The 27499-nt window shown below is 35.0% G+C and overlaps 1 protein-coding gene across 5 annotated transcripts in view; it reads left to right on the top strand.

Annotated features, from left to right (window-relative positions):
• The window catches only part of LOC149792919 (intermembrane lipid transfer protein VPS13A-like), a 345749-nt gene that overhangs the window by 10581 nt on the left and 307669 nt on the right, over positions 1-27499 (top strand). For all 5 annotated transcript variants that reach the window (XM_089966749.1, XM_089966747.1, XM_089966746.1 and 2 more), the window contains exon 4: positions 24584-24679. In XM_089966749.1, coding sequence (XP_089822875.1) covers positions 24584-24679 — 96 coding nt within the window. The remainder of the gene's footprint in view (positions 1-24583; positions 24680-27499) is intronic.

Below are 27499 nucleotides of genomic sequence, written 5' to 3'. Positions count from 1 at the left end.
TGTGAATCCCTGGACCATGACTATGAAGTGTGCTTTAGTAAGTGTCATTGTGATGATGAATAGGAAGGGTGGTGATAAATCTTGTGTGTATTCATGTGTGATGTGATTAATGGTTTGTGTTTTCATGTGCACTGTGATTACTGTTTTGTGTTTTCATGTGTGCTGTGATAAATCTTTTGTGTTTTTGTGTGTGCTTTGATAAATGTTGTGTTTTCATGTGCACTGTGATAAATGTGTGCTGTGATAAATGTTGGATGTTGTCACGTGTGGTGTGATAAATGTTGTGTTGTCATGTGTGCTGTGATAAATGTTGTGTTGTCATGTGTGCTGTGATAAATGTTTGGTATTATCATGTGTGCTGTGATAAATGTTGGATGTTGTCAGGTGTGGTGTGATAAATGTTTGGTGTTGTCATGTGTGCTGTGATAAATGTTGTGTTGTCATGTGCACTGTGATAAATGTTGTGTTGTCATGTGTGCTGTGATAAATGTTGGATGCTGTCATGTGTGGTGTGATAAATCTTTTGTGTTTTCATGTGTGCTGTGATAAATGTTGTGTTGTCGTGTGTGCTGTGATAAATGTTTGGTATTATCATGTGTGCTGTGATAAATGTTGGATGTTGTCAGGTGTGGTTGATAAATGTTTGGTGTTGTCATGTGTGCTGTGATAAATATTGTGTTGTCATGTGCACTGTGATAAATGTTGTGTTGTCATGTGTGCTGTGATAAATGTTGGATATTGTCATGTGTGGTGTGATAAATGTTTGGTATTATCATGTGTGTTGAGATAAATGTTGGATGTTGTCAGGTGTGTTGTGATAAATGTTGGATGTTGTCAGGTGTGGTGTGATAAATGTTTGGTGTTGTCATGTGTGCTGTGATAAATGTTGTGTTGTCATGTGCACTGTGATAAATGTTGTGTTGTCATGTGTGCTGTGATAAATGTTGGATGCTGTCATGTGTGGTGTGATAAATCTTTTGTGTTTTCATGTGTGCTGTGATAAATGTTGTGTTGTCGTGTGTGCTGTGATAAATGTTTGGTATTATCATGTGTGCTGTGATAAATGTTGGATGTTGTCAGGTGTGGTTGATAAATGTTTGGTGTTGTCATGTGTGCTGTGATAAATATTGTGTTGTCATGTGCACTGTGATAAATGTTGTGTTGTCATGTGTGCTGTGATAAATGTTGGATATTGTCATGTGTGGTGTGATAAATGTTTGGTATTATCATGTGTGTTGTGATAAATGTTGGATGTTGTCAGGTGTGTTGTGATAAATGTTGGATGTTGTCAGGTGTGGTGTGATAAATGTTTGGTGTTGTCATGTGTGCTGTGATAAATGTTGTGTTGTCATGTGTGGTGTGATAAATGTTGTGTTGTCATGTGTGCTGTGATAAATGTTGGGTGTTATCATGTGTGCCATAATAAATGTTTGGTGTTGTCATGTGTGCTGTGATAAATGTTGGGTGTTATCATGTGTGCCATAATAAATGTTTGGTGTTGTCATGTGTGCCATAATAAATGTTTGGTGTTGTCATGTGTGCCATAATAAATGTTTGGTGTTGTCATGTGTGCTGTAATAAATGTGTGGTGTTTGTGTGCTGTGATAAATATTCTGTTTATAACTAGTATTTCTACAGTAATATTAACAAAGGTATACATAAAATGATGCATAAAACATTTAAGAGAAATGTTGATTTGTTCATGGAAAAAAAATAGCTGGTGAAGACAGTATTTTGGGAATTAAGTGGCAGTTTTATTTTCAAATCCTGGCCAGATCCCAGGTAGTATCATTGAGGAGACAGCTAATCTGAGCTGGTGTTCATATTTAACACCTGCATACTCACATAATGCAACCTAATTACATAAAATGCAGTGTAAGATTTGACACTGTTGTATCTTTAGCCAAACCCCTTGAAGTACAGAACTTTATTCTTGGCATTGATTCCTTTACTTTGAGATGTAACTGTGGTGGCCTTACATGTACCCACTGGTAATACATAGTTGAATTAGGCACAACCATTATATTTTCAAGGGGAAGCAGGGTATCACCCTTATAATTTTAATTAGTTCACAAAATATTTCTCAGATTGTCTTCATTGAGGTAAAGGATATGTTACTGTGTCTCTTGATTGCTCAGCAAGCATTTTTTTGTTAACAGTCAACCAGAAAAGGGACATTCTTGGTCCCTAAAACCCTCTTGCAGCTGTTTGTCACTGAGCCTTGATTTGTGCAAGAAAATTAAACTTGGATATGTGTATAGATAAGACTGTTATAAACAATAGTGTTTTTTTTCCAGGGCATTTTATTGTTTTACCTTGGGCATTTTAGTATTTTCCCAAGGGCATTTTAGTCTTTTCCCAAGGGCATTTTATTGTTTTACCCAGGGCATTTTAGTATTATTCCAGGTCATTTTATTGTTTTACCCAGGACATTTTAGTATTTTCCACAGGACATTTGAGTGTTTTACCCAGGTCACTTTAGCAGTGTTTTACCCAAGTCATTTTAGTGTTTATCCAGGGCACGTTTGTTTTACCCAAGCCATTATATGATAGCTGTCCTGCTGCTTTATCATTTCAGCCAGAAACGCTTTAGAACAGATTGCTATGCTGTATACTTTAGAACAGATTCCTATGCTGTATGCTTTTGCTGCAACACCTTTTTGTTTCCAGCAATCTCAGTAAAGATAATCTGTAAAATCAACATTCAGTCACCCTATTACACACATTACACCTATTCTTGCCTCGTCTAGGGTATTTAATTATGATCATCCAGGATAATTACTTGCCTTGTCTTAGGTATTTAATTAAAATCATCCAGGATAAATTACTTGCCTTATCTTGGGTATTTAATTAAAATCATCAAGGATGGTTACTTGCCTTGTCTGGGGTATTTAATTACTATCATCCAGGATAATTATTTACCTTGTCTTAGGTATTTAATTAAGATCATCCTGGATAATTACTTGCTCACTTAGCTGTTATCATTTGTTTCTGACTTGCCCGACTACTAGTACATAACCCTTGATAAGGGTTTCATATTTGCACTAACATAGTCTTGTGACCGGCCAGCGATGTTGCAGTCTGCTGGTGTTATATATATATATATATATATATATATATATATATATATATATATATATATATACACACACACACACGCACACACACACACACACATGTATATATTGGACATGTACATTACCAGGTTTGATAGTTACACATGATTCATTTTCATTTGAAGCAAATTCCTGTGAAAAATGAATAAACATGCCACATGACACAAGGTGCATCAGAAAAAATTCCTTGATTGTGATTACCAAACGCCATTTCAAACTTGGACATGTACAGTCATGCATAGCCACCAAAACAAGACCATGAATTAAACAAAAAAATAAGTACAAACCCATGGAAAAACAAACAGTAAATCAGGTCAAGTGTGGAAAAATATTACAACACTAGAACAATTCATTTTGAACAAATCGACTATGTTGTATAAACAGTAATAATTATCAGATATCTCTAATGAACGAAATAATAAATTACAGCACCACAACTTTTCTAATACAGTTCAAAGGCGAGACTTTAATTTCATGAGATGGGTAAGAAACAAAGTATAGCCACTGGGAAGGGAGGGTGTATATCATTCCTATTAGAGGGTTCATGTTGCGTCAAGCCAGCCCAAACCCCACCATCAATTGCTGGGACCTCCCCACCCCCAAGAAGAGGTGAACAAGTCTACTCATAAGAAATAAAGAATAACATGTAACAGAAACAGAAAACTTGCAAATATTTTATTTTCTTGAGTAAATGATATTAGAAATGAAATTCATTGTATTATGTATCAATACAAAACTCAGTTTGGATCAGTATCATCTCAAATTAGCACTACTGGTGCAGCATTGTGAATGTGTCTAAGCACTGGGGTCTGTGTATTTAAGTCCTGTGTATAGACATGTCTAAGCACTGGGGTCTGTGTATTTAAGTCCTGTGTATAGACATGTCTAAACACTGGGGTCTGTATTTAAGTCCTGTGTATATACATGTCTAAGCACTGGAGTCTGTATTTAAGTCCTGTGTATATACATGTCTAAACACTTGGGTCTGTGTATTTAAGTCCTGTGTATGGACATGTCTAAACACTGGGGTCTGTATTTAAGTCCTGTGTAAAGACATGTCTAAACACTGGGGTCTTGGTAGTTAAGTCCTTCGATTCTTAAAAAATTGAATTTTCTATAAACTGATAAATTATCCTGGTGTATTCAGAGGTTTCATTATCAGATCTTGTGCTGGAATTGTAAATTTTACGTGAATGTCTTTTCCTTTCCCTCCTGTGTCAGTAGGGCGAAGTGATGGGAAAGCGTGTTTAAGGTAAATGTAATGGAACAATAAGATTGTCAGCGATTTGTGTTGGACTGGCTTGACAAAATAATATTATTAAAATACACCAAATACGTGTCATATTTTATGAAAATGTTAACAAACTATCTGGTATCTTGACTCTGAAAAAACTACTACATAATTTCGTTATTAGTTTGCCAGGGTAACTTTGAAACTAGGTAACTATTCTTAATTCATGACATCTACTCAGCAAAGGCAAATCATCTTGTACTGTTATGTTTTCAGGTGAAATATTGGATAAATTCTTAAATATCTCTGTAATTTGTAGTCTCATGATCTTTGTAATGAAGCAAAATTCGTTCTGAGGTTGCAGAAGCTTAGTATTTAACTTGCATCTGAAATTTCACATTTGTATGGTTGGCATAAAATCATTTAAAATGTTCAAGGACTCTAGAAGATCCTCAATTAGCAAACTTGGAACCATGAAAGATTAACTATTTTGGTCCGAATGTGAGTGCGTTCATTTTGGGGAGGGGGTACCAGTTTGTGGCAATGTGAATTTTCAGGATGTGCTGAAGAATCACAGATGAGGGCCTCTGTTATGCCAGAATCACCCGTTAGCCAGATCCCAGCAGTAGAACTTTGTTGATCTGAACTTGTTCATCCAGGTTATAATTTTTATTGGTTTTGGTGTGGTTTCGTATTTTATGGCACAGCAACACAGTTAGGTCATTTCGTGATAAGGCAATTGGAATAATGTGCTTTGCCCAAAGAAACACGTTGATAGCTAACCCATGCTGGTCCAGTGGTAGGATTCAAACCTGAACCCTTTCTGTCATGATTCAGACACTCTAACCATTCCAAGCCACATTTTATGCATTTTCAATGTTGTTTTGAATGAAGCAGTTGATCAACACCTGTGTGTGAACATGGGGGAGTTGAATGAAGTTTTACAGAATTACGCTTTAATATAGATGGAAAAAAAATCATTAGAGTTCATACTTGTAGTATTTTTTAGTAAGGAAGTATATAGACTTGACCAACTGAGACGACTTTATTCATGGCATACGTGTTTTATGTAACTTTGATATTTGTACTTGTTATCTGGCATTTGCCATGTCATTTCTCCAGCTGTTCACTGCAATTCACCTGGGACATTTATTTCTTGAAGTTATGGATTATTCATCATTTTACCCCATACACTCACATATTTATTAATAATTGGACATTATGTTCCAGTGAAAGTAAGGCTCATATTTATTAAATTTTGGAAAAAGGAAGAATGTTTTATATAATTTTCACACCTTAGTGGAAATCTGTTGTTATTTCCATTAATTGTTTTTATCATCTCTTATCAACTGCCATTAGAGATTGTCCATAACATCACAAGGTTGATTGCAATAACATGACTAGGTTGGTTTGTTTACAGTATTCATGTGCTATGCAGTGGTAACATTTTTGATGCTGAAGCTAAGGAATACTTTGTATTTCTTTTAATGTATGATTTATTTCAGTTTTATGGCTCAGGGATCACGGCAACATTTTTAAAACTTTTTTGGGGTTGGAAATCATCACAAACTAGTGTCGTTGTTGGTAAAATACAGTGCATTTGAAATAAAAGCAAATGTAACTGGAGGTTTAGTGTACACAAATGTTTGATTTCATGAAAATATTTTTCTTGAGCAGCATCTTTGATGTGGTGAAAATAGCATTACAGGAGAATACAGACAGCAGGTCATTTGGATGTCCTCTGATGCTTTCATATCATAAATGCAGTTTCCGTCTGCAATATGGCACTAATGTACATGTGTTAGATACAATTGATTTTCAGATGGATGAAATATATCATTTCATGAGCATGAAATGTTTCCAATACTAATTGGAAAATATTTGGATTTATTAAATATTAATATTTAAATAACAATGTGTGAAAACTTTGAGACTTTCAATCTGTGTGCGTAGGAAACAAATAGGGATGTTATTGTTCACTGCTTGATGTTGTGGAGACCTTGGTGGAGTTGATTATAAGAATTGCATCATCATTTAGCCGAGTTATGACCCATAAAGTTGGCCTTGTCAGCTCTCATTTCCACACAAAAAAACTTTAATTAAATTGGATTTCTAAAACAATTCGGCATACAGTTTCATTTTCTTGAGACTTTGAGTTTGATTGTTAGTATTCTGCATCATTCATTTTAGTTATAGTACTTTATTGTCTGAACCACCCACTTGTTTATGCACATAACTCCCATAATTTTAAATGGATTCCAGTCCAATTTTATAGGCAGCTTGTAATTTATTACAAGACAAAAAATAATTTCCAAAGATAAAGACATAATTAAAATACATTGTCCCTTAGTCACAATTAAACTCATCTACGATTGTGATGATAATAACCTATTTTCAAGATTTTATAGGAACTAGATGAGAAATATAGTCTCTGCCAGACATGTCCATGATCGTCTCAATACTATGTACAGATTTCATTTATATGTACAGATTGTCTCATTGATATGGTCAGATCTCGGTGTGTACAGATCTCATTTATTATACAACCTGTCTTTTCTAAGACAATAATGATTTTATAAACTGATTTATCTGCATGGAACAAAATCTTGATTAAAATTGAGTTCCTGGTATGGTAACAAACTCAGCTAGTTAGATACAAGATTACCTCTTAAATGTGTGTAGAATTTGTTATCGAAATTGTACATCTCATAAAGACAGAGATAATTTGTAAACAGGTTCGAGTGTTTTAGGATAGGTTTGACAATTTTTATACAGGTTTGAGTGTTCTTAGGATATGCTTGAGAAAAATTATCTGATGTGGCTGACATATCGTTGGTACGACAACCAATACATCAGTAGCAAAAACCTATTTTAAACTTCACCAAAACAGCTGAACCAATTTTGATGAAACTTGGAATGTTAGGACATGATCTTTAAAAAAAAATTGTCCAGAATGGATACTCGAGCATTGGTGTGGCTCCTTAGCAACTGGTTGGAAAACTTTGTTTTTAAAATGGCAGAGTCAGTTTTGATCAGACTTGGTGGGATTGTTTGTTAGGACATGCTTTGTCAAAGTTATATTGGGGGTGGCTCCCCAATCGATGCCTTTAATAACAGTCATATGTAAAACCTATTTTCAAAATCTCTTCTTGAATGACTTGATTAATTTCAATGAAACTTGATAGGAATGTTTTCATGCCATGCTCTGTCAAAATTGTATTTATGGTGGTTTTGCTTGGAGTGATGTTTTTTCCTCAGAAACCAGGTGGAAAACCTATTTTTAACTTCATTTGAACAGCATTATTAAACTGGTTGGAATGTTTCTTAAGACTTACTCTGTTCAAATTATGTACAGTGCTGGTTTCTGTAGCAACAGTGTGCCTTCAGTATCAAACGGGGTAGTTGTTTTCATCTTCTTCAAAATCTCAGTTTCAATAAAACTTGGTATGAATATTTCTTTGGACATGCTTTATCAAAATTGTGTCTGTGGTGGCATCCCAGACAACAGTGTGGCTCTCATTACAACCAGGTTGGCTATTGGTACTTAGTTTCTCTCCAAAGCTGGCTTACCATATCAGACTAAATGACAAAGTTGTAGCATGCACACGATTGGTATTCATAAACAAGATGTCAGTGCATCTCCTAGTCCAGCTGATGTTACTCAGGGCAGAAATAAAAACTCATGTCAGATACCACCAATTTTCACCCAATAACTGAAACATGGCCCTTGGAATTTCAAATAGACAATATCTGATTGACAACCGATAGAGGATAGGTAGTGTCTGGGGATTCCATATTATTAAATTATACTGTCTGTCTTGATATAAATTTATTGACCACTCTCTTAATTATTGTCAGCTTGTATATGTGCTTCATCGTGCTTTCTGAAATCCTATCTTACAGCAAATGTAGTGGCATAAGTGTTTCTATCATCTAATTGAGAAAACACATACTGTTTTATTCTTATCACTGTTAACAAAAATATGCTGCCTGAGGCAAATCACTGTTACAGCAGCAGCTTAATGGAATTTTCTATTATGAAGCTTACATATTGTATATACATGTATGTGTATACTTAGGAAAACTGCTTTTAGAAATAATTACATTATAAAATATTGCTATAAATATCCTTAGGGAAAAAAATCAATTTAATTTTTAAAAAAATTGTATGGTATGGGGCTAGACATTATATAAAATCATGTTACAGATGATGAAAATAGTATTAATGTTTATGTGTGTGTGTGCATTATATATGTTTGTGTGTGTGTTTATTTAGATACTATTTTTCAAACAGTGTTACTGATAAACTGCTGTCTTATTAACAACCAGGTTGCTTGTTACAACAGGAATAAATCTATATTTGGTTGAAGTTAAATAACCTATGAAGTTGATTTTATGTATTTGGGATGACTGAGGACAGAGTGGACCCCTTCATAGGCCATCTTCTATTGTATGTAGGGATGACCGAGGACAGTATGGACCCCTTCATAGGCCATCTTCTATTGCATGTAGGGATGACCGAGGACAGTATGGACCCCTTCATAGGCCATCTTCTGTTGCATGTAGGGATGACCGAGGACAGTATGGACCCCTTCATAGGCCATCTTCTATTGTATGTAGGGATGACTGAGGACAGTATGGACCCCTTCATAGGCCATCTTCTATTGTATGTAGGGATGATGAAGGACAGTATGGACCCCTTCATAGGCCATCTTCTATTGCATGTAGGGATGACTGAGGACGTATGGACCCCTTCATAGGCCATCTTCTATTGTATGTAGGGATGACTGAGGTCAGTATAGACCCCTTCATAGGCCATCTTCAATTGTATGTAGGGATGACTGAGGACAGTATGGACCCCTTCATAGGCCATCTTCTATTGTATGTAGGGATGACTGAGGTCAGTATAGACCCCTTCATAGACCATCTTCTATTGTATGTAGGGATGACTGAGGTCAGTATGGACCCCTTCATAGGCCATCGTATATTGTATGTACTTGCTTATAAGTCCAGTCCAGTACATTTGAACTTTAGTTGATGCTGCTGGATTGGATATCAACTGGTGCCAAGAACATGAAACTAATAGGGCTGTTTATAAATTATATTATTACTCCTGTGGATCCATGTAGTTTTATTTAGAAACACTATGGTACATGTAACATTTTCTACTGCTGTTGCTTCTGGCGTTTGTTACTTGCAAAGAATTTCAGAAAGAGCCCATTCATAATGACAAATCCTTTTGATCTTCAATCCAGGCATCAATTTAGTCTGTGGCTATGGCAACCATGATGCAGTGTAACCTTGAGCTTAATGATACAGTTGAATTACCTTTGTTGAAGTCATTTGCAAGATGCTCTTCATTCTAACTTTTTAAAAAAAAATCATATTGTCTTTTGTTATATAATTCTGAGATGAATTTGTGTCTGGAAACATACTCAGGAGAATTTAGATTCTGCTTTAAGTTTGTACAAGCAAAATATAAAATCTGTATTATAGTTAGAGCTCCCACTTAACGCATTTTTTTTTTGTAAATTATGCCAATTTGAAGTTCCCTCTTAATGTGTGTGTGTGTGTGATTTGGATTTTCAATGTAGCTTTAACAATTTTCAGTCATACTGCTACAGTGTGCAGTGTGCCAGTTTATAGTGATGTCTAGCACTGGGGCATCATGCTATAGACATGTGGCATGGTGTCCCACCCAGTCACATTATCCTGACACCAGGACAACCAGTCCTAACACTAACCTTTGGATGCTGAGTGCCTAGTGAGGCAGCTGTTGGTACCATTTTTTAAAAGTCTTTGGTATACCTTGGCTGGGGTGCCCTCTTAATGCAAAATATTGTGTAAATTTATGCGGTCTTGACATTCCCACTGTTATGTATATTTGATTTAATTATATCTGATTTAATATATATTTATTTCAATTTAATTATTTAACAGTTTTACATTTTTTTTTATTTTTCATTACATGCTGTTGTAATGTAAATTTATTCACTGGAGATGATACTTTTTCTAGAAATAGTTTGACCTTGACTGTTTTAGTAAACACCTGGTGTTGATCTAGATCCTGGCCTTGATTCAAAATTAGGCGCAACCACGTAAATAATTTCTATTTTTATTTTAAAATGATTGGTTGTTGTTGAGGTCATGATGGGACTACATGTTTAAGATGTAAACAATTTTTTTTATTTCTTAGAGTAAAATGATTGGTTTTCATCAGGGCCACACTGGGTGTACGTGATCTTTAACAAGTACATAATTTCGACAAGGTTCTGGAACATGATCACATTACCCTCTTTTTGCGTTTTAGAATATGATATAACCTTTGCTTTGGAGAGATATTCTCAGTGTTAGTTGGGTTCTTACACTGGAAGTTGTATGTTGTGCTGTTTGGAATTATTTCAGATTACTTGGGTTCAAAAGGATTTATTCTTTTTTCCTGGAAAATACTTGTGCTGATGTGAAATTGTTGAACAAGGACAGCTTTTATAAAATTTGATTCAGATTTCCAAAACTGGAGTGATATTTCTTGTTTCTACAAGGAACTGTAGACTTCAACACTATAGATTACAGCAAATGTCATCGTCTTCCACCTAGGATTCTTCGTCGCGACTTGAACTTGAAATCATTATAACATTTTGTTATTAGGACTTATAAAATTTTATTTGTGGATTATTCTTGGATTATTTTGGGATTTGATTCTATAAAACTGTAAGTTCATATTTTTTTCATTTTTACAGAATTTTTCCAGGAAATAAATTATTGTATTTTTCAAAGCTTGTTGTTTTCACTCTTTCTTGTGTTACTGTTTATTCGAGCCTAAGCATGTAACATAAGACCACTTAATGCAAAATATTTTGTAAATTATGCGGATTTGACACTCTCACTTAATTCAAAATATTTTGTAAATTATGCTGATTTCACACTCCTACTTAATACAAAATATTGTGTAAATTATGCTGATTTCACACTCCCACTTAATACAAAATATTGTGTAAATTATGCTGATTTCACACTCCTACTTGATACAAAATATTGTGTAAATTGTGCTGATTTTACACTCCTACTTGATATAAAATATTGTGTAAATTATGCTGATTTCACACTTGGTACAATATATTGTGTAAATCATGCTGATTTCACACTCCTACTTAATACAAAATGTTCTGTAAAATTTTGCCAATTTGACACTCCCACTTAATACAAAATATTGTGCAAATTATGCTGATTTCACACTTGGTACAATATATTGTGTAAATCATGCTGATTTCACATTCCTACTTAATAGAAAATATTGTGTAAATTATGCTGATTTCACACTTGATACAAGATATTGTTTAAATTATGCTGATTGGAAGTTCCCACTTAATGCAAAATATTCTGTAAATTATTATGCCAATTTGACACTCCCACTTGATACAATCTTTTTTGTTGTAAATTATGATGATTTGAGAAAGTAGGTACAGGATGTTCTTTCATGGTGCATGTTATTGATGTGGAAATCAAATCAAGATAAATATGTGGAAGCAAGAGTTTCAGGCATTTTCCAGCTTGGCCAATTGTCATGTGGATTTGTTTACTTCCTGTTTTCACTTGCCAATATCCTTGTAGGCGAGTATTGAACAAACACCATGTCTGATAGTGATATTTTTAGCTTCCCTGCTCCACTGTATGACATTCATCCTATTGCTGTAAGATTTAATACAGTATTATTCAGGTATAGATAGGGATAACATATACTAAAATGAGTGGTGAAGCAATGAGTGAAATTAATTAAAGGTCACTGGCCACCTGTATTGTACAAATGTGTGATATTATTATAGTCATAAAAAATGCATTTGTTGTGTATGCACGTTTAAAAAAATGTTTAATTAGACTAAAAAATCCACATTTTTAAATAAAAAAAATACTCGGCAGTCTCCATAAACAATCGGTAGTTTCAGTGTGCCAAAAACGTATATGACGTGTATTTATTCCTTCCATTCAACACAGCCATTCAAGTATTTAATTTCTTCACGTACATGTCTGTGTGATATATCATATGATCGTGCTTTTGTACAGCCAATATGGTGCACTGTGTTGCATATGGATGTAACCAAAAGAGTGATGATGGGACAGAAGGGTTCTTTCTTTTTCTGGTAAAGAAATAAAATGGATTGAAGCTGGGGGATCGAATAGGGTGAGGGATGGCAAAGGTTTACCATTTATGCTGAATTATAGTCAGTTTGGCCCAAGACAATTCAGCCCAATTTGGGCCAGAATTAAGACAATTCATCCCAGCTTGAAAGACAATTCGTCACAATTTATCAATAGTTTGAACAAGTTCTTCTGCTTCAAACAACAATAGATACTCCGTATAATTTATGAATGACAAAATGTTTTTGACAGTTTGTATAGGTTGTAAAATAGAAGAGGTTTTAGGAATTTTTTTTAACAAATTTAAAGAAACTAAACTATCTTGATATTCTTTAAAGGAAAATAATCATACTTCATGATGTACATATATATGAGAGAAAACACAACTGACATATCTTACTCATTGTAATTAAAATATTTATATTTTTTTTTAAAAATGCTAAAAAAATACATGCATCTGCACAAAGATATTATCAATTTAAGTCTTCCGGTCAAATTATCAATATTGATATATAAAACAATAATGCTTAACAGATAATGTTCTACAGAATATTTATACATTTTTCTGAGAGTAGTGTACAGGAGATATTATAACAAATATAATTAATTTTAGGCTTCAGGTTGTAACACTGCTGCATATATGGGGGGGGGGGGAGATAGTATACTGAGCATTTTGTCAGTGTTTAGTTTTTGCAGTATAAAGTTCTTATCAGTTAATTTTATTTTTCAAGTTGATGCCTTAGTGTGTATGCGCGTAAACTGAAAGTTTGTCATGACTAGTCAGTATCATCAATCATATTTGCTCCGTTATTCCATACAAATAAGAAAGAAAATAATTTTTTGTTCAATTTGTGCCCCCCCCTTGCACGGTACAATAAAATAGTTAAACAAACACTTATTTGAAAATAAAATGAAAGAAACTAACCTTGCATTGTTATCATTTATTCCTTCTTTTTTCATCATGCAAAATTTTATTAAAGGAAAAAATATATCCACGAACTCTGTATATGTAGCGGGTGCTGGCTGGCATATGCAAGCTTACTGTAGTGTATATTGCTTATGTCAGATAACAAAATTGCAAAAGAGATGAGAATATCACCTGCCATTCACGCATGATAAGATATAAGGTGCAAATAAAAATCATTATTTTAAAATACATTCACCGTGAGTGCAGATGATGATCTTTTTGCTAGCTAAGGGGAAGACACATCGTTGTATACTTTTATTTCAAGTAATTACATTATTATTTCTTCTTTACACTTGACAATTTTTTTATTCATTTTAATCATGTTATGCAAATCTGATGTAAAAAGAAAAATGTTGGAGTAGGTGACCTTAACACTTTTAACCCGTGAAATGAATATATCCATTATTCACATGGGGCAAGCAAATTTTTCTTGTTTTATGCACAAACATATTCGCCAGCAGACTGCTCTGGTGGCCTAGTAGTTAGAGCATTTGCCTCGGATGCGTGAGATAGTGGGTTCGATCCCCGGCCGAGTCCTACCAAAGACTTAAAAAAATGGCACTAAGAGCTGCCTCACTTGGCGCTCAGCATAAAGAGGTTAGTGTTAGGACTGGTCGGCCTGGTGTCAGGATAATGTGACTGGGTGGGACATCTTGCTACATGTCTGCAGCATGATGCCCCAGTGCTAGACATCACTATAAACTGCCACATTGCAGACATCTTAGCGATATGACTGAAATTTTTTAAAGCTACGTTAAAAATCCAAATCACATCACAGCAATATGTATATGATCTGAGGTAGCAAATTTCTTAGCTGTATCACATGTGATAATGTCAGTGTTTTGCTGTGTTTTGTAGACATTCACACAGAAAATATAAGTTTTAATGTAATTCTCCTTCCCAATTCAAGTACAGCAGAACATAAGAAAATGAAGAAAACGATGCTTTGCCCATCGTTATATTAGAACTGGGGTCATTCATTAGTGAAGTGGCCATATTTACCACAAAACCATACAAGCCGCATTCCTAAATCCCAAAATTTCTTGGTCATAAAATGTTATCAGTGTCTATTGACAGGCAATGGAAATGTATTTTTTGTATTTCACTTGTGAAAAATCAAGATTATTTCTCTTAGAAAGTGCAGCTGTTTACCGCCAAGCATAAAATAAAATCAGCTGTTATTATAAATGGCGGTGCAAAATGCAGTTGCAGATCAAGATCTCGGTTTTTTATTCTGATGATTTAAAGTGAAGTGTACAGACCAGCAGGAGCACGTCGTGTTCCGATAATCAGTGTTTGTCATTAGTACTTGTGTGTGTTTTGCTACCCTAGGAACTAAGTTACTTCATTACTCGGATGCAATTAGTATCAACCCATCAGCATTGATTCCTACAAAATTTGAACATGACTCCTAGATTTGACAACTTGTTGGTCAATCAACTCTAGATATAGAACAATTAGATCTGACATCTTCCATGTCAATTGACTCCCTATAACTGTAAGATTTTACAGCTTTGTGTCAAACGAATCCAGACATGGAACTGCTAGATTTGACAAAGCTTGTGGGTCAGTCGATACAAGGTTTGGAACTGCTAGTGGGAGCTCTGAAGGGGGAAAGAGGGTCAGGTTTAAAGGAATAAGTCATACATATTGTGTATTATTTAGGTAATTAAAAAAAAGAAAGCATGTGTACTTTTTTCTAAAGCTTTTACAGCTTAGAAATTTATGATGGTTTTTGTAAATGTAAGATTTGATTGAGTAGATGAATAATTTACCTATGTAGCATCCTTATCAGAAATGGCAGCATAAATGTTAAGTTTTACTCTCAGACTTTCAGAGTTTTGGACAAATTCATTTGTTTTGCATAGGTATGTATGGGTTACTTTGTGCTGATAATAATTGTCATTGGTATGTGTGGGTTATTTTGTGTTAATAATACTTGTCATTGGGGTATGTGGGTTATTTTGTGTTAATAATAGTTGTCATTGGGGTGTGTGGGTTTATTTGTGTTAATAATACTTGTCATTGGTATGTGTGGGTTAGTTTGTGTTGATAATAATTGTCATTGGTATGTGTGGGTTAGTTTGTGTTAATAATACTTGTCATTGGGGTGTGTGGGTTATTTTGTGTTAATAATACTTGTCATTGGGGTGTGTGGGTTATTTTGTGTTAATAATAGTTGTCATTGGGGTGTGTGGGTTTATTTGTGTTAATAATACTTGTCATTGGGGTGTGGGGGTTATTTGTGTTAATAATACTTGTCATTGGTATGTGTGGGTTAGTTTGTGTTGATAATACTTGTCATTGGGGTGTGGGGGTTATTTTGTGTTAATAATACTTGTCATTGGTATGTGTGGGTTAGTTTGTGTTGATAATTCTTATCATTGGTAAAAGGATGGATTATTTTTTGTGTAAATAATAATTGTCATTGGTATGTATGGGCTATTTTGCATTAATAATAATTGTCATTGGTATGTATGGGCTATTTTGCATTAATAATAATTGTCATTGGTATGTATGGGCTATTTTGCATTAATAATAATTGTCATTGGTATGTATGGGCTATTTTGCATTAATAATAATTGTCATTCGTATGTATGGGCTATTTTGCATTAATAATAATTGTCATTCGTATGTATGGGTGATTTTTGTCAGTACCAGAACATGATTATCTGCAAGGTGTATCAGCATTTCCATATCCACACTTCAATGCCAGCCTTCTCCTTACCAACTGGGCAAATGATATTCTACTTTTCCAGCTGGGCTAATGATATTCTACTTTTCCAGCTGAGTGATCTACATTTACAACACTAACATTGTTGTAAAATTTTTAGCTGGTTACTTCAAAAGATGATTAGAAGGCTGAGTGTGATATCCTGCACCTGTCTGTCTGTCTGTCCTTAACTCCATTTCCTAAATTGACAAGGTGGAAACTCGTCATACTTGGCATATAATTTGTTCTTGTGCTATCTTATGCTATTCATCTTGCTGTCCTCTCACATAAGCCCCTTATTGGGGTGCTATTCATCGTGTTGTCCTCTCACATAAACCCCTTATTGGGGTGCTATTCATCTTGCTGTCCTCTCACATAAGCCTGTTATTGGGGTGCTATTCATCTTGCTGTCCTCTCACATAAGGCCTCTTACTGGGTGCTTTTCATTTTGCTGTCCTCACACGTAAGCCCGTTATTAGGGTGTTATTCATCTTGCTGTCCTCTCACATAAGCCCCTTATTGGGGTGCCAAAGATGAAAAGATGTGAAAATCAGAATAAGAGTGACATTTTAAAATATTTTCATTACTTTTAAATTATATACAGGAGGTGACAATTATTACTATTAAACTGATTTGGGTTACAATTTCTGGGCCGTGGTCCTGAAGGGGAAGGTGTTGGGCTTGAGCGAGGGATGGGGGTGGGGTGGATGGCTTTAGTAATTGGGTACTTGTCTTAAGTACATATTTTTGTTTTCCTAGAAGATATTTTCCAGATAAGTCCTTTAGTTAAAAAACAACTTTAATTGATTATGGAAAGTCAAAATTGAATGCTTTTTTGATAGACTTGTCCAATCAGTCTATACTTATTTAGATTGATTTTCACAACACTGTGAGATGGATATGTGAGGAAGGAAATCTTGAGTGTTAACATTATTTCTGTTCATTTTTCTAGCAAGGTAAGGACATGACTGCAGTGCAATGATTCATCTTTTCCCAGACATGCATGCTTTGTCCTTGAATACATTTTTTTCAGCCTTGTCACAGGTGATTGACCTGAAAACACCATCTGTGACAATCATTCTGCTGCATTATGAATAAAGCTATCAAGGAGCTAGATGTTGCTATGGAAATTCATGCTTCATTAACTTGAATCACTCTTGGAAAAGCTGGCCACGGAAAAGGGCTGTGTTGATTGCTATATTTTAGTTATTCTCATGAGTTTTTCCTAAAAAGGAGATACAGCAATGAGGCATCATTACCATTACAATGAACCCATTGTCTTATTCAGGAAGGAAACTATTTCATAGAAACTGTTTCATGTAAACCGGTACAGTAGTGAAGTAATGCAAATAATATTTTACAATAATAGTGTTCCATGAAGAATATGTAAAGGACAGGGCACCAATTTTCAAAAAGGCATGGAGCAAATTATTGTAATAGGGCACATAATGTCATGCCATTTGTCAAGGAAACACTGCATATCTAGCATTAGACAAAGTTAAAAGTATATGCAGTAACTGCTTTTAATGAATTTGACAAAATTTAACTGTCAAGAATAATTGTAAAAAATTCTTTTCATTTTTCAGAATAATTGTAAAAAATTCTTTTCATTTTTCTGAATATTGTAAAAAAATTCTTTTCATTTTTTATAATATTTGTAAAAAAATATTTTCATTTTTCAGAATAATTGTAAAAAATTATTTTCATTTTTCAGAAGCAGAGTAAAGAGGGTTTGACTATTTCATTTATTGTTCCGTATATACTCCAGCTACAAACTGCACAGACTCAGATCTTCTGTCACATAATGCGCCGGTAGATTTGGGTCTGTTTAGTTTGCTAGGAGTCATCAGTAGAATGGGCAAAACACCCTGATCTGCAGGCGCATAATGCTTTGATAGATCAGGATTTTTGTTCTTTGCAGTTGGACTCAGCTTATAAGCGAGTATAGACAGTAAGCAACGTTTTACTTCTCCAGAAGAATGGAAAAATTCCTAAAACTTTTAAATTGTTCCAATATGACTGTTTTTATAAAGTTGGTAATACTTCACAAATGTTCATTGTGATTTTAATTGAAGAGTCTGAGGAGACCTTTCAGGATCAAGTCTCCCACTTAACTTTGTCATTTATCAAAAACCAGTTAATTTCAGGTCTCCTTTACTATCATGTTTTGGACTCCAAGCATGTATATTTTATTATCAGTGAATTATCTAACCTTGTTCAGCAAATTCTCTTTATTTCTTTCTTGATAAACAAGGCCGTTTTTTTGTTAGCAAGTGATTTTTGTTGTCTTTCCGTGGAGAATGACAATCTTCGCATGTCTTGTTGGCACATACAACTAGTGGGTTCTGCTGGAACAGTCAGTTCCAGATTGTGCAGTGTGGTACAGACCCAACGTGCCAATCTAGACTGTGCTCTGTGTGTAGCATTGTACAGAATCAACACGTCAGTCCAGACTATGCTAAGTGTGTAATATGGTACAGAATAACACGTCAGTTCAGACTATGCTCTGTGTGTAACATGGTACGAAATCAACATGTCAATCTAGACTATGCTGTGTGTGTAATATGGTGTGAAATCAACATGTCAATCTAGACTATGCTCTGTGTGTAACTTGGTACGAAATCAACATGTCAATCCAGACTATGCTCAGTGTGTAATATGGTACAGAATTAACATGCCAATCCAGACTATGCTCTGTGTGTAACTTGGTACAGAATCAACATGCCAATCCAGACTATGCTCTGTGTGTAACATGGTACAGAATCAACACGTCAATCCAGACTATGCTCTGTGTGTAACATGGTGCAGAATCAACACGTCAATTCAGACTATGCTCTGTGTGTAATATCATACAGAATCAACATGTCAGTCCAGACTATGCTTTGTGTGTAACATCATACAGAATCAACACGTCAATCCAGACTATGCTCTGTGTGTAACTTGGTACAGAATCAACATGTCAGTCCAAACTATGCTGTGTGTAACTTGGTACAGAATCAACATGCCAATCCAGACTATGCTCTGTGTGTAACTTGGTAATGAATCAGTGTCAATCCAGACTATGCACTGTGTGTAACTTGGTACAGAATCAACATGCCAATCTGGACTATGCTGTGTGTAACTTGGTACAAAATCAGCATTTCAATCCAGACTATGCTGTGTGTGTAATATCGTACAGAATCAACACATCAATCCAGACTATGCTGTGTGTGTAACTTGGTACAGAATCAACATGCCAATCCAGACTATGCTCTGTGTGTAACATGTACAGAATCAACACGTCAATCCAGACTATGCTGTGTGTAATATAGTACAGAATCAACATGTCAATCCAGACTATGCTCTGTGTGTAACATGGTACAGAATCAACATGTCAAAACAGACTATGCTCTGTGTGTAACATGGTATGGTTTCAACAAGTCAATCCAGACTATGCTCTGTGTGTAACTTTGTGGAGAATCAAGACATTAATTCAGACTATGCTCTGTGTGTAACATGCAATAGAAACAATCCAGACTAAGCTGTGTGTGTAACTTTGTTAAGAATCAGGACATGAATCCAGACTATGCTCTGTGTGTAATTTGGTATGGAATCAACATGTCAATCCAGACTATGCTCTGTGTGTAACTTGGTACGGAATGAACATGTCAGTCCAGACTATGCTTAGTGTGTAACATGGTATGGAATGAACATGTCAGTCCAGACTATTCTCTGTGTGTAACATGGTACAGAGCCAATCCAGACTATGCTCTGTGTGTAACTTGGTATGGAATGAACATGTCAGTCCAGACTATGCTCAGTGTGTAACATGGTACAGAGCCAATCCAGACGGTGCTCTGTCTGTAACATTGTACAGAGTCAGCATGCCAATCAAGATTGCATTGTATACAACATGGTACAAATTTGTGCTTTGTTGTCCATGCTAATCAAGATTTCTTTGTATACAACATGGTACAGATTTGTGCTCTTTGTTGTCTGTGCTAATCAAGACTGCATTTTATACAGCAAGGTACATATTTGTGCTCTTTGTTGTCCATGCTAATCAAGACAGCATTGTATACAACATGGTACATATTTGTGCTTTGTTGTCCATGCCAATCAAGACTGCATTGTATACAACATGGTACAAATTTGTGCTTTGTTGTCCATGCCAATCAAGACTGCATTGTATACAACATGGTACATATTTGTGCTCTTTGTTGTCCATGCTTACTATTAAATTAGAAGATAAATAATGACTGATTTTCCTTATCATTGTATTTGTTACCATACAAATTTAGAGGGAATTGTAGACTGTCGAAAATAAGAGAGTTACAGAAATGCTGTGAACCTTGGGTGTTAACATTGCCTCAAGTGTTCATTTTCCTGGTTATAAGTACATGAGGACATGTTTGCATTATTTCTGAAGTGCCTTTTTATATGAATTGAGATATCTCTAACTGCTTCAGTACATGCATTGATGCATTTATCTTGATAGTGCTGATAGAGGCAAAGCATTTTACAGGTTGGGATGCATGCCAATCAGTAAGAGTTTGTAATACAGCTCACCTGTACCAAGTTATTGTACTAACCCTGGTGTAGACACAGATACAAACATATACACACAGTCTCATTGCCACTCTTTCCTCCTTGGGCCTAGTTTTGATTGGGCTTAATATCATTTGCCTTTTAGGGAGTTGGTTAAGGGGGCTAACTTAGTATAGAAATAGTAGGGAGTTGGTTAAGGGGGCTAACTTAGTATAGACATAGTAGGGAGTTGGTTAAGGGGGATAATTTAGTATAGAGATATTAGGGAGTTGGTTAAGGGGGCTAACTTATTATAGACATAGTAGGGAGTTGGTTAAGGGGGCTAACTTAGTATAGACATAGGGAGTTGGTTAAGGGGGATAACTTAATATAGACATAGTAGGGAGTTGGTTAAGGGGGATAACTTAATATAGTCATAGTAGGGAGTTAGTTAAGGGAGCTAACTTAGTATAGACATAGGGAGTTGGTTAAGGGGGATAACTTAATATAGTCATAGTAGGGAGTTAGTTAAGGGGGCTAACTTAGTATAGACATAGGGAGTTGGTTAAGGGGGATAACTTAATATAGACATAGTAGGGAGTTGGTTAAGGGGGATAACTTAATATAGACATAGTAAGGAGTTGGTTAAGGGGGTTAACTTAATATAGAGATAGGGAGTTGGTTAAGGGGGATAACTTAATATAGACATAGTAGGGAGTTGGTTAAGGGGGCTAACTTATTATATACATAGTAGGGAGTTGGTTAAGGGGGCTAACTTAGTATAGAGTTAGTAGGGAGTTGGTTAAGCGGGCTAACGTAGTATAGACAGTAGGGAGTTGGTTAAGGGGGCTAACTTAGTATAGACATAGGGAGTTGGTTAAGGGGGCTAACTTAGTATAGACATAGTAGGGAGTTGGTTAAGGGGGATAACTTAGTATAGAGATAGTAGGGAGTTGGTTAAGGGGGATAACTTAGTATAGAGATAGTAGGGAGTTGGTTAAGGGGGCTAACTTAGTATAGACAAATACTTCAGTTGTATATTTTTGGGAAATTGTTTTGCATTTAGCTTGGGTTTTTGCACACTATACATACTGGTATACCGGAATCATGTAACTTGATGATGGATGCATCTTGAAGATAAGTACTAAGCCCATATCACAAAGGTATGTCATTGTGACCTATAATTTCATGCATCGCTGAGTGGTTAAATTTTCTGTTATAAGCTTTTTTATCTAGCTGTATTGATGCTAGAATTGTCAAATGAGATGGTTATATGAAGTTGTTTTAGTACCACATTCTTACAAGCAAAAAAGGTCATGTGACCATTTCATATTTTACTGACCTGGGTTAAATTTGTGTATTTAGCTTATTATCAAATGCAGTAGGTTTTCAGCACCATGTTTATGTACTGTCACACCTAGTTTATGTACTGTCACACCTAGTTTATGTACTGTCACACCTAGTTTATGTACTGTCACACCTTGTTTATGTACTGTCACACCTAGTTTATGTACTGTCACACCTTGTTTATGTACTGTCACACCTTGTTTGTGTACTGTCATACCTGTTTATGTACTGTCACACCTTGTTTATGTACTGTGACACCTAGTTTATGTACTGTCACACCTTGTTTATGTACTGTCACACCTTGTTTATGTACTGTCACACCTGTTTATGTACTGTCACACCTTGATTATGTACTGTCACACCTAGTTTCATGAAACTTGGTGAAGGGATAGCTCTTCACGAGAACTACATCCTCATAAAAAAGTAGTCACTTTTACCCATATTTTGTGCTTCACTGACTTAAATATTAAGTTTATTTCTCAAACTCAGTTCATTCTAGAACAAAAGAAGGTCACTGACGTACACTTCATGCATTACTTGAGTAGGTTAAGTATTTGCAAGTACTTCATGATGAGATAGTCTTTTTTGTATCCAGTATACATACCTAGAAGAAATGAAACTTCATGAGAGGCTCTTGAGGAGTACTACACAATCATCACAAAGTAGGTCACATTTCTGGTTATATGACCTATCAACAAACAAAATAACTTTTTTTATTTGGCTTTACTACTCTGGAGTTCATATTTCAGATCTGATTTCAACCAAACTTCTCAACTTTCCATATGATTTATGCATGTATCAATATCATCCAAGTCTTAGACACAGTTGATAAATATGCGAGATTGATTCATGCATATTAATGAAGTGATATTGCATTTGATTGGCTGAGCTTGTTGCTGGCTTTACTACTCTGGAGTTCATATTTCAGATCTGATTTCAACCAAACTTGGGATATGATTTATACATGCATCAATATCATCAAAGTCTTAGACACAGCTGATAAATATGCAAGATTGATTCATGCATATTAATGAGGTTATATTGCATTTGATTGGCTGAGCTTGTTGCCACTCTATAGATTGGAGTAAAGACATGTTGTCAATGTCAGGGATATGTTTTGCTAATGTAGAAAATGTTTGTGAGTTCTATATGAATGAAAATGTAATTGGGTTTTTGTTGCCACATATTGCGTTACCCAGGGGGTAGTTTATTTTCAACTTTTCCTATTTCATAATACTAAGTTCAGTTCAAGCATTTACAGTGAGGAATCTGATTACCTGAAGTTCTCTAGCAGTATAGGATCACATGTATAGGCGTTCAGAAATGATTATTTCTGTAATGAGTGCCATTTTTAGAATTGATTACCCATTCTGTTTAGTGCCAATTCATGTTATTTTTATCCTTGTACATCCATATTCCTTTGGAAGGCCATTATTTACACACCTCATAGAAGTACATATGGCAAGATGAATGTTAAATTATGTGACTTTTCGGACTAGGTCAACTTGAAGATGTGATCCATTACAAACTGGATAGAATGTCACATGTATAGAGATCACAAGGAAAGCATTGCTTTCGAAAACATTCTTACCACCCTGGTAATTGTTATGATAGGCCCAGTGTCCTCTTTTATTGACCAAGTTTAGTATCACTGTACCTGTACGGGGGTCTGAGTGGTGAAGTGGTCTAAAGTACTCACTATTACGGATCACTGCCATCTTACTTCTGCATGGGTGTGATTTTTCAGGCTGGCCATTGTTGGTATGTGAGAAAACTTGTGGGTAGCTTCCTATGGGTCGGTGGTTTTTCCCTGGGTTTTCTCGGGTTCTTCCTCAACCAGTTATACTGGTCAGCCATGTATAGCCTATCTTGTGCTGAAAAATGGCATTAAACCCCATAACAACAAAAATGTGTACCATTGTAAAAGTCTAATGCAATAATTAATTTTTGTCTGGATGTTTTTTGATGACATTTAAGGTCCAGGGCATTCATTAGTCAGGCTTGATTGGTTGAACTATTTTACTTAGAAATTGATATTTAATTTAAATTGAATAAATGCACATACATGACCATATTGACACACACTTTAGTACCACCATATACATTAATAATTGGCCAATGTGGGTATGTGAGAAAGCTTGCCAGTAGCTTCTCGTGGGTTGGTGGTTCTTCCCGAGGTTTTCCCGGGTTCTTCCTCCACCATACAGGCCGCCATGCATAGCCTATCATGTGCTGAAAAATGGTGTTAAACCCCACAACAACAACATTAATAATTGTAGAATTGTTTTTTGTAACTCTGGTTTGGTGTATTTATAAGCCAAAATAAACCCATTAAAATTTACAGAGTTACAACAGAAAACCTCGCTAACACTAAATCTTCAATAACTGAAATTATTTGAATGCAAGGCATCAGTTGAACGACTCCCTCTACGCTGTTGTAACATGTATTCATGTCTGTGTGCTCATAAACTACTGTGTAGACTCTGTTAAAAAGCCGACCCAAAATTTGTTCTGCAGTACTTTGACATTTTGAAGTTTTGCTCTACTGTGTGTTCTTGTCACTTCAGGGAAGTTAACGCTGAAGATACCCTGGAAGAATTTGTACACAGAACCTGTCATAGCCACTGTGGATGGGGTGTATGCACTGGCTGTTCCCAACGTTGGTAAGTTCTGAGTTATGCAGTGAGGTCTTTTTGAAAGTAATTATATAGGATAACTTTTCAGTGATATGATAAATCATTGTTACTTTTCAGTGATATGATAAATCAGTTACTTTTCGGTGATATGATAAATCATTGTTACTTTTAACTGATATGATAAATCATTATTACTTTTCAATGATATGATAAATCATTGTTACTTTTCAGTGATAAGATAAATCGTTGTTGCTTTTCAGTGATAAATCATTGTTACTTTTCAGTGATATGATAAATCATTGTTACTTTTCAATGATATGATAAATCATTGTTACTTTTCAGTGATATGATAAATCATTGTTACTTTTCAATGATATGATAAATCATTGTTGCTTTTCAATGATATGATAAATCATTGTTGCTTTTCAGTGATATGATAAGTCATTGTTACTTTTCAGTGATACGATAAATCATTGTTACTTTTGAATGATATGATAAATCATTGTTACTTTTCAGTGATATGATAAATCATTGTTACTTTTCAATGATATGATACACAATTTTTTGTTGTAACTTTTATGTAATGTTATTATGTACTGTTAATATTTTTTAATATTGTTAATAATGTTTATAATATTAATATTGTTAATATTGTAAGATTTAATCTGTTGCATTATAATATGGATCTATCATAGCTTTGATCAAAAGCAACCATTGTTGTTTCTTGTACATTACAGCTCACTATTTTGAAGCATGTCAATATTTTGTAAGATTGCATTAATTTCACAGATGTTTCAGAAGAAAGCAGTCACTTGGTAAGGTGTTTGTGTAATTGATATGGCACATAATTTTTTATTTTCGGCATGTAACTGAAATTGAATTTTCTGAGTTGATGAATATTTTAATTTAGTATGAATGCAGGTATTTACATGTAGTGTAATCAAACGAAACAATTATCTCCTTTACACTGATTACCAGGCAACATATGTAAGGTGGGACAATTGGTGATAGTTTGTTATGTGCTAATATAATTTACTGTAATTTGATTTCACCAAAGAATGTATAATTTCCCAGTACAGCAGTGAATGAAGTGTTGATTTGATTTCACCAAAGAATTTATAATTTCCCAGTACAACAGTGAATGAAGTGTTGATTTGATTTCACCAAAGAATGTATAATTTCCCAATACAGCAGTGAATAAAGTGTTGATTTTATTTCACCAAAGAATGTATAATTTCCCAATACAGCAGTGAATGAAGTGTTGATTTGATTTCACCAAAGAATGTATAATTTCCCAATACAGCAGTGAATGAAGTGTTGATTTGATTTCACCAAAGAATGTATAATTTCCCAATACAGCAGTGAATGAAGTGTTGATTTGATTTCACCAAAGAATGTATAATTTCCCAGTACAGCAGTGAATGAAGTGTTGATTTGATTTCACTAAAGAATGTATAATTTCTCAATACAGCAGTGAATGAAGTGTTGATTTGATTTCACCAAATGTATAATTTCCCAATACAGCAGTGAATGAAGTGTTGATTTGATTTCACCAAAGAATGTATAATTTCCCAATACAGCAGTGAATAAAGTGTTGATTTGATTTCACCAAAGAATGTATAATTTCCCACTACAGCAGTGGATGAAGTGTGATTTTAACCATTGTAAAATATCCTTCATGGGCAGTGTTTCTTATTGACTGTGGCACTGATCTTATTCATATTGTCATTTTGGTATATGAAACTATAAACTTGACATCTTGCTTTTAAAAAATTGTCATCTCTTTCATATGCAGTGCTTAAATATTTAAAATGCACGACATTTTTCTCAAATGAAAACTAAATCTTCCTTGTACATTGCACTTTGGTGATATATGTTGAACATACTGGACACTTGGTACTAATTCAGTTCCCATAGTAAACCTTTGCAAACACCATGATATTAAAAATTCAATAACTTAAAAATTTTGAGTGCTCATGATCAAACCTATATTCATCAGTATAGATGAAACCTGGATGTCAGCTTCTGTCTTAAGGAAAGGGTATGAGCTGCGGCATTTTCTGGACCTGCATGTGTTTGAAACGTGTGCTTTCAATTCTGTACCAAAGAGTCAGGTGCTAATTTTAGTAATGAGTGTTCCAAACTCAACACTGTTAAAGGACTGAAATTTCATCAGTAAAACAATAACTATTTTTTTCACTTGCAACTTGGATCCTAAAACATAACTTACATTATTAACCAATCCTGGTCAGCCAAACCCATATATACTCTATTTTATGTTTACCCATTTCCAGGCTGGTTCCCATTTTTCCATATCATTAGTACCATGTGGCCTATACTGTGATCTGACTTTCTGGAACCTGAGCAGATTTTATTTGTTTTCCAAAATTGAAGAGTACCTACAGTGTTCATTCTGATGGCCATGTACCCCTTCCATTAAAGAGAAGTTTAGTCATTTAGAAATAATTCAGGCATGTTATTATTAGCCTCTCCTCACACAAGGCTTACATACTGGGGTTTAATTTCCTCACTCAGGAATTCCATATTGGGATTTGATTTCCTCACACAGCACTTCTGTACTGGAGTTTGAAGTCCTCACATGGCCTTCCATAGGGTGGTTTGAATTCTTCACATGGCTTTCCATATTGGGGGTTTGAATTCTTCACATGGCCTTCCTTACTGGGGTTTGAATTTTTCACATGGCCTTACTTACTGGGGTTTAAATTCCTGATACAGGCCTTCCATAATGGGGGGTTTGAATTCCTGACAGGGCCTTACATATGGGGCTTTCAATTCCGGACATGACCTTACATACTGGGGTTTGAATTCCTGACATGGCCTTACATA

Source organism: Sinohyriopsis cumingii, chromosome 8, assembly GCF_028554795.1.
Source record: "Sinohyriopsis cumingii isolate HCF-2022 chromosome 8, ASM2855479v2, whole genome shotgun sequence".
Classification (NCBI taxonomy): Eukaryota; Metazoa; Mollusca; class Bivalvia; order Unionida; family Unionidae; genus Sinohyriopsis; species Sinohyriopsis cumingii.
This window is presented reverse-complemented; position numbering and strand designations above follow the sequence as displayed.